The 15,884-nt window shown below is 43.3% G+C and overlaps 1 protein-coding gene across 4 annotated transcripts in view; it reads right to left on the minus strand.

Moving 5' to 3' along the window:
* The window catches only part of pcdh11 (protocadherin 11), an 893,281-nt gene that overhangs the window by 417,964 nt on the left and 459,433 nt on the right, over positions 1 to 15,884 (minus strand). For 3 of the 4 annotated variants that reach the window (XM_072505211.1, XM_072505209.1, XM_072505208.1), the window contains exon 3: positions 9,498 to 9,551. The exons of the other annotated variant lie outside the window; for it this stretch is intronic. In XM_072505211.1, coding sequence (XP_072361312.1) covers positions 9,498 to 9,551 — 54 coding nt within the window. The remainder of the gene's footprint in view (positions 1 to 9,497; positions 9,552 to 15,884) is intronic. 4 annotated transcript variants of the gene reach the window in all.

Below are 15,884 nucleotides of genomic sequence, written 5' to 3' on the forward strand. Positions count from 1 at the left end.
GACAACTTAAGAAAAAAAACAAGCAGCAGTTAGCAATTGTCCTGCTGATTTTTTATAAAATAGAATTCAGAACAGTTTTCAGCTGTTTTTCTCAACTTGTTTCAGGCAATTATATTAAGTGATCATTGTATCATAAGGTTTATGCTGACCTATGCAAAAAGGCAAAGAACAATCCAGAGTGAGCAATATTAACTGGGGGAAAGCCAGCTTCAATGGGATAAGAACGGATCTGGACCGAATAAGTTGGAGTCAAAGGTTAGCAGGAGAAATAGTAGCTGATCAATGGGCTACCTTCAAAGAAGAGATCATTCGTGACAGTCAAAGTACACTCCCTCGAAAAGGGAAGGCAGGGCAAACACATCCAGAGCTCCGTGGCTGACAAAGGTGATAGAAATTAAGATTAAAAAATAAAAATTATGCTTATGACCAGTGTCAGGTAGAAACTACGTAGGCGATTTTCAGCCCACGTCCAGCGTCATCGAGAACGCCAACACAGGTGTAAAATCCAGAAAGAATTAGGAAACGCAATTCTCTCGAGACAGACTGCGTTTCCTGATTTTTTTTCCCCACCTCTCGCCAGTGATCTCACAGGTTTCACACCCACAAAGGCACAAAGGACAAGAATCTAATTGAAATGGTATTTAATCAGTTTTAATATCAATACCCAGCTCCCCTCCTCTCATAACCACCAACCCCCCCCCCCCCCCCCCCACATGATTCCCCTCCTCACTGAATTTTAAAACCTTTACAACAGCTAACAACTTTTAAAAAACAAGATTCGGTTGAGGGGATCCCTCTGGGGTGAAAATCTAAGTACAGCCACTGGCGGGGAGGGGGGATCTCATGCCCGGGCAGTGCTCCATGGCTCAGGCTCAGGTGGGTACTGGCAGGTTGGTACAGGCAGGTTGGCATAGTGCTAACCTGGCAGTGCCAACCTGTGCCATGGAGCAGGCCCTCATTGTAGCCCCGCAGGGTTTCCAAGTATGTGTGATGGTGGAGGGGGGAGAGTGGGCAGTGAGGGGGGAACTTGCAGACATGGGGGGGGGGCTCCGATGATTATCGGTGGTTGGGAGGGGGTGAAAAAGTGAGTCCCTGATGATTGTCGAGGGGAGGAGGGGGTGCCCCAGATTGTTGGAAAGGACCCTATAATTATTGTGGGGGGGGGCAGGAGGAATTCCACTTCAGTGCTGAGAGGGGTGCTCTTTAAAGATGGTACCTGATCTCCGTGGAACTAGCTGCCAGCTCTATTAGTCTTTGTCCTGCCATAGTGAGGACATAAACCACAGACAATCATTTTTTTTTAGAGAAAGAAATTCACACCCAATAATTTTTTTTTCTCAGAGAAGCTCACGATCTGGAGAGAAACCTGGTCGGTGCAACTGACTGACAATGTGAAAATAAAATGCTATGATTCTGCCCTCGAAAAGAGAACTAGTCTGAAAATGGAAGGTTCAGTTAAGAGGTGAAGAAGCAAAGATGGGGCATGAAAGAGACAGTGCATAAAAGGGAATTGCAAAGACCTCTGGCATATAAATAGTAAAAGGGTGGTAAAAGGAGGAGTAACAATGATGAGGGACCAGAAAGGGAATTTACACATGGAAGCAGAGGGCATAGCTGAGGTATGAAATGAAATTTTGCACCTGTCTTTACAAAGGGAGAAGATGCTACCCAGTCATGGTAAAAGAATAAGTAACTCAGACACTTGGAAGGTTTGAAATTGTTAAGGAGGAGTACTGGATAGATTATCTGTACTTACATTTTAAGGCACTGGGACTGGATGAATTACATCCAAGGATTCTATGAGAAGGGTGAGTGGAAATTGGGGAGGCACTGCATAATTTTTCAGTCTGTGGTGTCAAAGGATTGAAGAATTGCCCAGCAACTACAGCCCAGCCAGTTTGATGTTGGTGGTGGGGAAACTTACGGAAACGATAATTCAGGACAAAGCTAATAGTTGCATGGACAAATGCAGGTTTATTAAGGAAAGCTAGAATAGATAGCTTAAGGGCAAATCATGTTTAACTAATTTGCCGCAATTGTTTTGAAGAGGTTGATGATGGCAATACTGTTGACTTCCAACCTGTTTGATATAATGCTGCACAACATACTTGTGAGCAAAATTACAGCTCATGGAATAAAAGGGCCAGTAGCAACATGGGTAGGATTTGTAGTACGGTTCTCAGTGTTGGACCCTTGCTTTTCCTGATATATATGAATGAAATCGACCTTGCTGTACAGGACATAATTCCAAAGTTTGAAGATGATACAAAATTCAGAAGCATTATGAACTGTGTGGAGAAGACCGTAGAACTTCGCAAGGACATAGACAAGTTGATGGAACGGACTGACAGGTGGCATATATCACTTAATGCAGAGAAATGCAACGTGATTCATTTTGGTAGAATGAGCATGGAGAGAAAGAATAAAATAGTGGGGACAATTCTAAAGGGGGTGCAGGAGCAAGGGGACCTGGGTGCATCAGTCATTGAAGGTGGTATGACAGGTTGAGAGTATTGTAATGTGTAGTGTGTAGTTTGGTAGGTCTTATTAAGGTATTCATAGACTTAGGTAGTTCAACAGTAACTATATCCATTGGTGCAGTAAAGGTCCACGTTAGCAGCTGTCTACATGCTTCCTTTCACATATGGCTCTGGTAAACAAGACAATGATCCCCAAGTGTGGGTCATGTGTTCTCTTACATAACTATGTACTCAGTCCTATGTTAACCTTTTATGTGCCAGACCCTTATACTACAGTGAGCATAGTTAATAAAACTTACAGTATCCTGAGCTTTATTCATAGGGGAAGACAGTAGAATGTTGAACTTATATTATTCACTAGTTCGGCCTCAGCTGGAATATTGCATTCAGTTCTGGGTGCCGCACTTTAGGAATGATGTGAAGGCATTGGAAAGAGTGCAAAAAAGATTCACAAGAATGGTTTCTGGGATGAGGAACTTCAGTTTGAAGATAAACTGGAGAAGTTAGGATTGTTTTCCTCAGAGAAAAGGAGGCTGAAAGGAAATTTGATAAAGCTGTTAAAAATTATAAGGCCATACTGAAGGTAGATCATAAATACTCCAAGGCCCCAATCGTAGAGCTCCTGGCGGAGAGGAAAGAGCTGCAAAGGAACTTCGATCTGCTCTCCACTAGGAAAGCAGTGCACCAACTCCGCCAGGCACGGGGGATCCTATACAAACACGGAGACAAAGCCAGCCGCCTGTTGGCAAACCAGCTGAGAAAGCAGGCAGCCACCAGAGAAATTTCACAAATCAGGGATACCAGAGGCACTTAGAAACAGAACCAGAAAAGATCAATAAAACCTTTGAGGCCTTCTGCCAAGTGTTGTATACCTCCGAGCCCCCAACAGGGGAATCCGGGATGAAACGGTTCCTTGATGGACTGGACATGCCAGTCATGGGGGAGGGCAGAAAATGGGGCCTGAGGGCACCACTAGCACTGGGAAAGATCATGGACAGCATTAGCTCCATGCAGGCGGGGAAGGTGCCAGGACCGGATGGTTTCCCGGCGGACTTCTACAAATAATTTGCGACAGCACTGGCCCCTGCGGGAGATGTTCACAGACTCGCTGGCCAGGGGCACACTGCCACCTACACTAGCACAGGCTTCAATCTCGCTGATACCTAAGAAAGATAAAGACCCAACGGAATGTGAGTCATACAGACCCATCTCACTGCTGAATGCAGATGCCAAAATACTGGCCAAAATCCTAGCCAAAAGGCTAAAAGACTGCGTACCAGTTGTGGTCGCAGAGGGCCAGATGGGCTTTGTTAAAGGTAAACATCTAACCTCGAACATCAGGCGCCTGCTGAACATGATAATGACCCCATCAGTTCCAGAGGTGATCGTCTCCCTGGACGCAGAAAAGGCCTTCGACACGGTCAAATGGAAATACCTCATAGAGGTACTGGAGCTTGGAACAGGGTTCACCTTCTGGGTAAAGCTCCTATACAACGCTTCCATGGTGACCATACGGACCAACAACACCAACTCCCAATACTTCTAGCTGCACAGGGGCACCAGACAAGGATGCCCACTGTTCCCGCTGCTATTTGCTCTAGAGATCGAACCATTAGCAATCGCTCTCAGAGCAGCAAAAAGCTGGAGGGGGATCCGAAGGGGAGGCAGAGAGCACAGAGTCTCACTCTATGCAAAGGACACACAAAGCAGCATGGACGGATTCATTGCACACCTGAAAGTGTTTGGTGTCTTCTCAGGCTACAAACTCAACATGAGCAAAAGCGAGATCTTCCCAGTACACCCACAAGGAGGGGGGGCAGCAGTAATGGGACTGCCGTTTAAATAAGCCTGGCACAAATTCGCTTTCTGGGGATTCAAATAGCCCATGACTGGAAACATGTGGAAATAAATGGAACCTCACCAGTCTGACAGAGGGTGTCAAAAACGACCTGCAAAGATGGAACACGCTCCCTCTCTCCCTTGCAGGGAGAGTCCTGGTGATTAAAATGAACGTACTGCCCAGGTACCTCTTCCTACCTAGATCTATCCCGATCTACATCCCCAAGGCCTTTTTCAAAGCACTAGACAAACTAATCATGGCGTTCGTATGGGGGGGAAGAATGCCAGGATCCCAAAGAAGGTCCTACAAAAAACAAAATCCCAAATCTACAATTTTACTTCTGGGCGGCGACAGCCGAGCGAATAAGGGGATGAATCAAGGAGCCAGAAGCCGAGTGGGTACACTTGGAGGGGGCCTCCTGCAAGGGGACCTCCCTCCGGGCCCTCGCCACGGCGGCACTCCCATCCCCACCCAAAAAACACTCCAGCAGCCCAGTGGTGATAGTCACCCTCCAGTCCTGGAACCAACTATGGCAGCAATTTGGCCTGACCAAAATGTCGACAAAGCTCCCATCTGTAACAACCATAGGTTCACACCAGCGCTGACTGACGCCATCTTTAAAAAGTGGGGACAGGACAGAGGGACACCGACAGTCAGGAACCAATATACGGACGGCAGGATCGCAACACTGGACGAACTGACGGAGAAATTCCAGCTAGCCAAGGGGAACGAGCTCGGATACCTGCTACTCAAAAACATTCTACGAAAGGAGACAAGTAGACAGTAGATGCCGGGTGCCGGTTTGATCCGGCGTAGACATAGTTAAGTAAGTTTCACTTAGCTATGCAAGTCTGGAACCCGCCCATTTTGGGGGGGAATCCAGAGCGCAATGTCACACGAGATCTGGTTAGATCACGCGAAGCGCAACGAGGCCTTTCCTATGATCTACCGACTGCGTCCTGTCCTGATTCTGGCGAGACATGGATGGTAAATCGCGCTCTACAATCATCGCAGGAGCATTGGAGCAGGAGTAGGCCATTTGGCCCCTCGAACCTGAGGGGGGAAATTAGTTAAAATAGAAATATAGGAGCACAATAATTGGAAGGAGGAGAGGGCCAAATATCTCCTTTTAGCTCTGCCAGTCTATTTGTTCATGGTTCATCCGATTGTAGCTTCAACTCCACTTTCTATCTGGCCCTCATGATCATTGATTTCCCGATTGATCAAATCTGTCTACCTCAGCTGTGGCTATATTCAGTAGCCCAACCTCAACAATTCAACAGACGAGCGACCCTTCGAGTCTAGATTCCCTCACAAGGGGAAAGATCCTTACAGCATCCACCCTGTCAAGTCCCTCCAAGGTCCGGTGGGCATGGGGAGGCACGGTGACACAGAGGTTAGCACTGCTACCTCATGGCGCATCCTGGCAACCCGGGTTCGCTCCTGGCCCCGGGTCACTGTCCGTGTCCAGCTTGTACATTCTCCCTATGTCTGTGTGGGTCTCACCCCCACAACCCAAAGATGTGCAGGGTAGATGGCCATGCCAAATTGCCCCTTAATTGGAAGTTTAAAAAGAAAAGTCTAATAATAAGCCCAACCGTTTCAACCTTTCCCCGTAAGATTAAGAATCAGTCGAGTGAACCTTCTCTGAACTGCCTCTAATGCAATTGTGCCCTTTCCTAAGTAAGCAAGCAAAAATTCCACACAGTAATTCAGATACCTAAGGCCCTGTATAGCTGCAGCAAATTTGCTTTTAAGAGTCGATTCTCCTTGCAATAAATGCCAATGTTCCATTTGCCTACACTTGCTTTACCGACATACCAACTTGTTGTGATTCAGCCAAATATCTCTGCACCCTAGAGTTCAGCAGTCTTTCACTCCATTTGAATAATGCCCTCTGACAACTCGCTTTCATATCTGCCATTGTGTCACGGCAAATTTAGCGAGCATACAGTTTGGTCCCTTCATCCAAGTCATTGATACAGATTGTGAATCATTGTGGCCCCAGCACTGATCCCTGTGGCACTCCACTAGTTACTGCTTGCCAACCCAAAAATGGCCTATTTATCTCTACTCTCTACTTCCTGTTGGCCAAACAATCCTCTATTCATGCTAATATCTAGAATTCCTAGATTCTGAAATAAATCATCTTGTCAATGGCATATACGAATTGAGAACACATGACACACAAACTAAGTTCAACATGTTTTGAAGAAAATTTTTTAAAATCAGCTTATAAAAACAAAATGCTAGAAATACTTGGCAGCAGGCCACATCCGCTGTTAAGAGACAAACAGAGCTAGCCAGTGGAATCTTGGCCACTTCGTTCCTGCTGGAACAGTACAAGCATTTTGGGGTCAGGAACTCGGTTTACTAATTGGTGTATTTTGCTGAGGCTCTTTTCTGGGGCAACAGCAGCAGCATTAAGCCTCGAGGTTCCCTGACCAATTGCAGAGGCGGGATTGCAAGTCTATTCTGTCAGTGGAAGGATTTCTAATTAAAGGGGCCACAGCATGGGTGACAATAATTTACCAGTATTTGGATGCTTTAGCCTCCAACCACAACAGGAACAGGGCAGGTTGCTCACTGGGGGTCTCATTCTTACCTGAATGGCCCACTCTGGGCTCCAAAAGGCTACAATGAGGTGAGTTCACATAAGGATGGCAGGAAGAGAACAGCCAGTTCAGGTATGGATTGAAATGGCCAAGGGACTGTGGCCTCTTTAACCTGGAGACAGACCACCAGGAGTGCCCAAGACTCAGGAGGGTGGGAAAAGGGAAGACAACACTTCAAGGTGCCAAGTCCCACACTCTGACTCTGTATTTATGTTCCAAACAGCTCCCTTCAGTCAGGTGCCTGGTACAAATGTAAAAGTCAACTGTTATGGGCGAGGCATTTTCAGAACCCCAAAATGTATCATGGAGTTCAACCAACCTCTCCCTTTAATGGATTGTTGCTTTTGAAACACATGGCTTGTTTCCCAGGTGTGATATTACAATTATGGACACGTGGTTTTTAAAACACAACAATGTTTATTCCATGAACTCAAATTAACCTATTAAATAAACATTGGATCTCTTAACACCCCTTACTTCAAAGATAACCCCCCAAAAATAAAACAACACTAAATAATCCCTCAAAATGTTCCTTCAAACATCCAAAAGGCTTCAAACCTTCAAAACAGTAACACACCAGGTCACAGAATATATATATTTTCTGTTAAATGGCAGAGATATATCAGCTTGGTTGACTTCAGCTCCAGCACCTTGCTTTTCTTCCTGCAGCTCTATGGAAACACACAGACACGCCCAAGCTGCTTTTACAAACTGAAACCAAAAGCAGAAGTGAGCTCAGCTCCCCCCCTGTGACATCACTACAGTAATATGATCATCTCCATTCCTTAAAGGTACATTGCGTAAACATCCATTTCTTAAAGGTACTCTCACATGACACAACCAAGACCTGCCTTATTAAAATCATAGTCGCAGTAGAGCAATCATTCCTGACTGGGCTGTACAGGTGAGCAGCAAAACCATTTTTCCACATGTATATCAAGATGTAGATACATGACTTTGAGTCATCATCAAGACACCTCGAAGAGGAATATGCAAACTAGAATAATGGTTGAATGTATGCACCAGAAAAATGATTTACAATGAGTTTATGTCAGCACACAATTATTGGTAGGGGCTCTATTGGATACCAAGATTATCCCGACGACTGCAATGTAGACGAATACTGCCAAAGGATTGCCTAATGTATGTTCTCAATGATGCTTGGTTCGTAGGGGGCAATTACAATCCTCATAAAAGAGTAGCTAATTGTGATGCTGTTGCTTTTCTTTCTCATTCATAATGTTCATATTTTTAAAAGAAGTGTGAATTGTAAACTGCTGAAAATTATATCTGTCCATGTATGGTCTTCCCCAGGCTCACAACAGACCAACACTAATGAAAATTTATAGCATATGGAGGGTACATTAAAGTAATTAGCATAGTCTGCAAAGGACCACATGTCTCTCCATTAGAGAGATAATTGCTTATATATAACGAGGGAGGCACCACTCTGCAACAGTAGGCTAACGTGAGGAGGCAGGCTTCTATAAACTACCACAGTTAGTATGGGGTTTGAACTCATGCAGTTGACATCATCATTTTCAAATACTAGCTATCTAGCCAATTGAGCTAAGAAGATTCCATAATCCCATTTCACTCTGAGGAAAGTGGCAGTCAAAGACGGGTAGTTTGGGAATTAAGGTACGAGACATAACCCCACCTCACACCTCACTCCTGGAATCAACCCCACAAAAAAAAATTGAAACAAATGATTGGAATTGGTTCTAAAGACAACCCATGTGTTAATTGCTGGAGAGAAGGAATAAATGAATAGCTGAGCCAATTGGCCTGAAAGATGGATTTGTTAAGCTGAGTGGTTTAAGCTGATTTTAGAATTTTACATGTTTTTTTTTATGTTCCTCACCCAAATACAACTATATTCGAATAGAAATGCTGAGAGAAAGAAGGACCAGATTTAGTCTTGGGCTAAAACCTGTTAACTGAACGGCAGCTGATAAACCTGTGATTCTTTGGAATTAACATTTGAAACATTTATATCCAGTCCTTCCAGTCTCCCTGATCTAATTAACTTGTAACCTTCACCCACTGCAATAAGGTAGAACTCAGTTACTAGACATGTGAGATAAATATAGCAACACACACAGAGCACATTTCATTGTTAATTAGATTTAAATAAACACATTTTCCAACTTCTGAGGAGATTTATATTTAGTTTAATAAAACTGTGATATTCAGTTAAGTGGAAAATTTGTTTAAGCGTATTAATTTGGAACAATCTTGAGTGAATGTTAGAAATTTGATGAAGTGAAACAACTTTTTTAAAGCGACATCTTTTTCATAAAATGTGATCAGCCATTCTGGTTTAACCAGAAGACAAAAATAACCCACTTCAATATAATTTAGAATAATGATATTACTATTTGTATTTATATAGCTGCTTCTCACTAAACATTTCACACAATGAAATATTTTTGAAATCCAGTGACTCGATAGAGAAATACTGCAATCTTTCTGTGCCAACAACATCCCACAATCAGCAATGAGATGAAATACTATATCAGTTTTGATGGTGACATTGAAAGTAAAATATTGGCCCCTTACCAGCAGAACTCCTTGTTCTTCTTGAAATATTGACAATGGATCTTTGTTGGTCACCTGAACCATGGGAGACAAAAGATGGCATTGGCTTAATCACTTAACCAAGAGCCATACCTCTGACACCATAATATTCCCTCACAATTTCATTGGTGTCTCAGCCCAGAGTATGAGTTTGCATGGTATACACCTAAATCCCGAAGAGTGTTCAAATGCAGACGAGAATCTGTCACCAACTACACAGAATTCATGATGTGAATTATTACTTCATGGATTTATGAACAAAGGAGAATATTTATTTTCTTATATATTGGTAAAATATATATATTTTTTAAATTTAGAGTTCCCAATTCATTTTTTCCAATTAAGGGGCAATTTACCGTTGCCAATCCACCTAGCCTGCACAATATTTGGGTTGTGGGGGCGAAACCTACGCAAACACGGAGAGAATGTGCAAACTCCACACGGACAGTGACCCAGAGCCGGGATCGAACCTGGGACCTCGGCGGCATGAGGCAACAGGGATAACCCACTGCGCCACCGTGCTGCCCTGTAAAATATATCTTGATAGATCTTTGGAAGTAGATTGAATGATTTCAAATCAATATAGATGTCACTGTTGTCACAAAGGCAAGGAGTCATCCAGACTCGAAACATTAGCTCCCTTTACTCTCCACAGATGCTGTCAGTACTGCTGGGATTGTCCAGTATATTCTGTTTTTGTCTCTGCTTTCACTGTTTCTTTAAACAGACATTTCCCCAAGTCCTTTCACTATTTTATATATAAAGTTCTTCTTGCCATGTCTATCTTGTTATATTGTTGGACAGCAAGTCCCAATGTAACTGAACCAGTGACACTGCAGTTGGTGAAGGCCGCACTACTTTAAGAAGTGGACTTTGATTCTCCGTTCCTTCATGACGGCAGGATTCTCCATTCCCGCTACAGTGAATGGAAATTTGGCTAAGCGCCAAATTTTCCATCCTTGTTGGAAGCGGTAGTGAAGCAGACTCGCAATGGAGAATCCTGCCCACGGATTCAACTTGGGTTCCACTGACTTAGCAGGCTGACCTGGATATTATAGATAGAAGTGGCCTGTTCAATGAATACCAGCTAAATATTCACAGATAGCAATATTAAAACAACTACACAAGCTGCAACATAGAGCAATTAAAAGCAGGAATTGGTATTATATGTAAACATCTGAAGTGGTTATAATATAAATACAATAGCATAGTTCTAATATCTTCAGTACAATTTTCAGATAACTCCAAAACTTTAGTTCCACTTGGCTCTCCAGCCCGTCTTCGTGATTAACCAGAGTAATGAATGTAAAATCTTTGTAGATTTCTTAAAATCTCTATACTCCGTCCTACCATTTCTCCCTCCACCTTTCTCATAATCTATTTTTTCGATCGAATTTTTCAAAACTTCTCCTAAGTCCCCCAACTAGGCTTGCTGTTCATTCATTTTATCAATTTTATCTCTCCTTCTGCAAAGCTATTCAACATGTTTTATACATTAAATGTGCATCTAAATGCAAGTTCTTTCTTATCTCCCTTCCAAGATATTTTTCATTAATTTGTGCCTTTTACCTCCCAGATATTGGGCTATAAGTTCCTTTAAAATCATTCTGAAAATGTCCGAAATTTGCATTCATCAGTCTGTAGTCTTGCGATAAGTTCCCACAGGTAGAGAAATCCATTAAAATGACCATCGCGCCTTTTGGCTTTATTAGTGCAAGAGTAAAGATAGAGGCAAAAAGATTCTCATTATTCTGAAAGCTTGCGTTGAGCTCAGTTGGAACGGTGATTAAGGCAAGCACAGTGATTTTGAGTGTGGATGTGGGAAGGGGGAGTTAGCGTGGTGAGCCATCTGTTGCTCAAGGTCGTACTTGTGGATGGAAAGAAGGCGTTCAGCAGTATGGTCGCTGAGAGTATTTTTCATTTGTGAATGACTGTTTAGAAAGAGGCTCTAGCTTTGAACTGTGCACTCAATCTGATTTGCTGAGGCCAGACTTTGCTGTAGGATCATTTTAATACCATTTGTGACTATGTCCTAATTATGTCACGAGAAAAGTACACAGAGGTGAGGCACACTGTCGGGTTCATCAGTACCGCTTCACACTCTGTCCATCAACCCTTTATGGTCAAACATATACCGCATCTTTAACTTATAAATTTACCTCACGTTAAACGATAAAAATTGACATACAATTTATATCCTACACAGGATGCTGGCTCATTATTCAACAAGCAAAATATTAGGGCAGACCACTCATTGCATTCCAGGATTTTTCTTCTTTTTTTAATAATAATCCTCATGAGACCCACAGGGATGAAATGATTGATCTACCAGTGGGGCTCGTGGAATACGAGCTCCCCCGCTAATGGGCGGAGGCCCACCAGCTTGGGGCTCGTAGAAATAGCCTCATAAAAGCAGGCCTGGATTGGGACCGGCATGATCGGTCGCCCTGGTTGGGACCTTTGTGCTGTATGCCGCGTTGCGGCCTGCTCTTTTGGCCATTTGGATTTACCTTGTTGGGTCTCCTGAGCTTTTATACTCTTCAAGTTCTGTTTTTTAATGTTTTATTTGAAATCTGGATGTTATACATATCTTAAATAAAATCATTCAAAAATATTTGTACTTTAAATGGCAGGCTTGAACAAGGCTCGCTGAATAAAACTCGGGCCATATTCACCAAGCACAGAACATGGTTAAACAGAACCCTTCACTGTGACTCATCTACTCAGTCGCACTTGAGGACACATACGAGGACCAGCACAAAGGAAGTTAACAATGCAACTTGTTCCTCATTGGAGTCTCTGTGGGAAAGAACAGGACATCATTGCTTATTGTAGATGAATTATAAAATTAACCGTCAGCAGTAAAAAGTTACATGATTGTCAGGAATGTCATTAGTGTCACTCTTTGCTGAAATGTGTTTATTGGCAGCCAGCCAGTTTGTGCATTACAGCCAACCTATGCTATGATTAAAGTTGTAGTGAGAGTTATACTGTTATGTTAAAGCCTTCAATTGAAACAATCGTATCCCTGCCAGATTGTTGAATTTCATATTGTACATTAAACATAATATTATTTGTTGGGAACAAAGTTCTGCTTATTTTTAGCAGGACCACAGATTGCTACAACTTCATTGCAGAACTGTTGAGGGCAAGCAGATCACTTTGCTCACCCAAGGAAAGGTACTACTTACCAAGTTCTACACACCTTTGACATAGCTGCAATGTGACTTGTGTGGAGAGGAGGAAAAATATTCAACAAGGTAATCGTGGAAGTTCCTTATGAAATCAAAGTCTTGTGAAAGAGGAAAGAACACAGCTTTCCACTGCTATCTCAGCAATTAACTTTAATTAGATACCTTGGTTAGTACAGCAAATTTCTGTGACTACAGTGAAAGGGTGAGAGAAAGAAAAAGCGAGCAAGAGAATTATCATCAGTTGATTTATGTAAGATAATTTTTAAATATTAGTGACTGGTATTTTATTTTTTAAAGAGTTAATCTCGTCAGATATTCCCATTTTAAAGAGATGTCTGACCATTCCTACCACATCTTCATAGATAGCATCTTCTGTCCTATAATTCGACTGTCTGTGACTTAGACCCAAGCTAATAGTAAAATACAAGAGTCAATAATATATTGGCTATATTAACAATAACAAGGCACTAAAGGCCTGTGCACCCTGGGAAGTAAAGCATATAGTTTATGATATGATGAAGCTTGGATTAAGGGCGGGATTCCCAGCCACCAAGCCGCATGTTTCTCGGCAGCGGGAGATGACGCACCAATTGCAGGCGTCTGCTCCCTCGGCTGTCAATGGGAATTCCCATTAAAGCCACTCAACGCGACTAGGAAACCTGCAGGCAGGGGTTCACTGCCAGCAGGACCAGAGAATCAAACTGCCAGCCAACGGCCACATTACGTTTGGCATTATTACAAACGCATATTCCTTGGACAACAAGTCCTGAAGTGGAACTTGGACCTGGAGCCTCCGGCCTACAGGTAGGGATGCTGCATCACAAGAACCAAGAAGATCCTTATCTACTCTAGCCTATTTGTGACACCAGATGCATTGTTGACTCTTAACTGCCCTCTATAATGCCATAACAATCCACTCAATTGTCAAGGAATTGGCTCATACGGCCATCTCCTCAAGGACAATTAGGGATGGGCAATAGGATTCTTCCTGTCGTGCCCGTGAATGAATAAAATAAAGCCCTGAAAATGAGTTGGTAAATTTACATTCCCATTAAGACTGTTACTTCAGTTACTTTTAAAACCAGTTTTAAAAGAACCTACTACTGGGATGCAAATTGGAGTCCCCTGCCATTTATCCAGCAACTGACTGTTATTTGGGGAGCTAAATGTACAACAGTGAAGGTTTGGGCCAATGTTGCTTGTGCTGCAACCAGAGAAGAACAAAAAGAAATGGATAAGGAGAATTAGGTCTCAGAAAAATAATTCAGGTCACTGTTGCCCAGGGGTACACACAGCCAAGAACATTGGAACCCCTCCCAACACACACACACTTCCCGAAGTAGCTTGTTACTGGTTGACCAGTTTCTGGGCCTGAAATTGTTCAGATCTGAAAACAGTGATCTGGTGGTGATTGTATGGAGCAAGCAACTTGCTAGTTCTATGAAATTGAGGCCAACAGCCCAATATGGCACTGAACCCTTTGTTGCATCCATGAAATGTCTGCCAACAAGCTCCAAAACCTAAAAGTCAAATTCTAGGCTGTTGTATTCGTAGATTCATAGAATTTACAGTGCAGAAGGAGGCTATTCGGCCCATCGAGTCTGCACTGGCTCTTGGAAAGAGCACCCCACCCAAGCCCACACCTACACCCTATCCCCATAACCCAGCAACCCCACCCCACACTAAGGGCAATTTTGGACACTAAAGGCAATTTAGCATGGCCAATCCACCTAACCTGCACATCTTTGGACAGTGGGAGGAAACCGGAGCACCCGGAGGAAACCCACGCGCACACGGGGAGAATGTGCAAACTCCGCAAAGACAGTGACCCAAGCCGGGAATCGAACCTGGGACGCTGGAGCTGTGAAGCAATTGTGCTAACCACTACGCTATCGTGCTGCCCATACTATTTCAAAACTATATATATAGTAAGGTTTATCAGGCCTGTCTTGAAATTTGGATTAACATAAGTCTACCTTTTATTGCTGTTTGTGTGACCAATCAAGCTGTAATTTTGAATGCTAGATTACAGCCCTTGCCTGATTTAAAAAATCTTTAGTGCGAATGCTGTGGAAATGCCATGGAAATAACCCCTGCCCATATCTACGTATCATCACCACTGTCCGAAGATTTACATTTCCACTTAAGAATTAGTTTTGTACATGGACAAGGTGAAATAGATGTTGATTTGAGCCACAATATTCAAAGTTGTGATAGTAATTTGTAAACAGGCAGTATTGTCATAAAACCTCATTAAAAAATATGTTCCAATTATTTGTAGTCATCAGCTAAGATGCAGCTCTTGCGATTTCAATCCTTTATCTTAGGCCATAGAGGGGTGACATTAATTTCCGTGGTGTGTAATAAATTTCCTTCTTGGAGTTCATTCAAAAATCACCATTTTCAAGGTGCATGGTGAATGATACAATTCCACAATAAAGATGGAGGAATAGACATGAAATCTATATTAAATGCAAGTGGAGCAAGATTTCATCCCTTAAGTAACCATTTATCTTTTAGATTAGGGACATATTTCGTACACTAAAATAAAAGCACAATACTGCACATACTGAAATCTGAGATAAAAATGGTAAGTATTGGAAATATTTAGTAAGGTATCATCTGTGGAGAGGGCAACAGAAGATGCGACCTACTGGCCGTATGCGCCGGGCCCGAAAACGAGTGAGCCAATTAGACAGTGGGAGAGGCCAAAATTGGGAACCACTTTGGGCACCACACGATGAACAATCTAAACGACCCGCTCCCCGATGGAGAGATCCGGATTTCGCTCCGGCGTGGCGAGTAACCAAAAATTACCAATTAAGACCAAACTCCATCAACGTGAAGGAAACCCTATCGATCGGCCTCCAATGACCTTACAGGCTCCCTAACAAGCGGTCACGGCGGCGCTAAAAATGTGAAGACAGCGCAATGGCTGCCCTGGAGATCTGAGTAGACGAGTAGCCATTTTCAAAATTGGGCAGTCAGCCCAGGGGCACCAGGGCCATGCCCCAGTGCTCAAGGGGGTGGATGAGTCCCTGAGGGGGACTGGTTCGGTCGGGAGGGGGGGGGGGGGCGGCATTGTTGGGGGGGGGGGTGTCATCCCTGGGCCGGGGAAGCAAGGGGGCTCAATTATTAAATAAATCTGGACTATAAAGCTCGTTGCAGTAATGGT

The sequence above is a fragment of the Scyliorhinus torazame genome, chromosome 5 (assembly GCF_047496885.1).
Source record: "Scyliorhinus torazame isolate Kashiwa2021f chromosome 5, sScyTor2.1, whole genome shotgun sequence".
In the NCBI taxonomy this organism is placed as follows: Eukaryota; Metazoa; Chordata; class Chondrichthyes; order Carcharhiniformes; family Scyliorhinidae; genus Scyliorhinus; species Scyliorhinus torazame.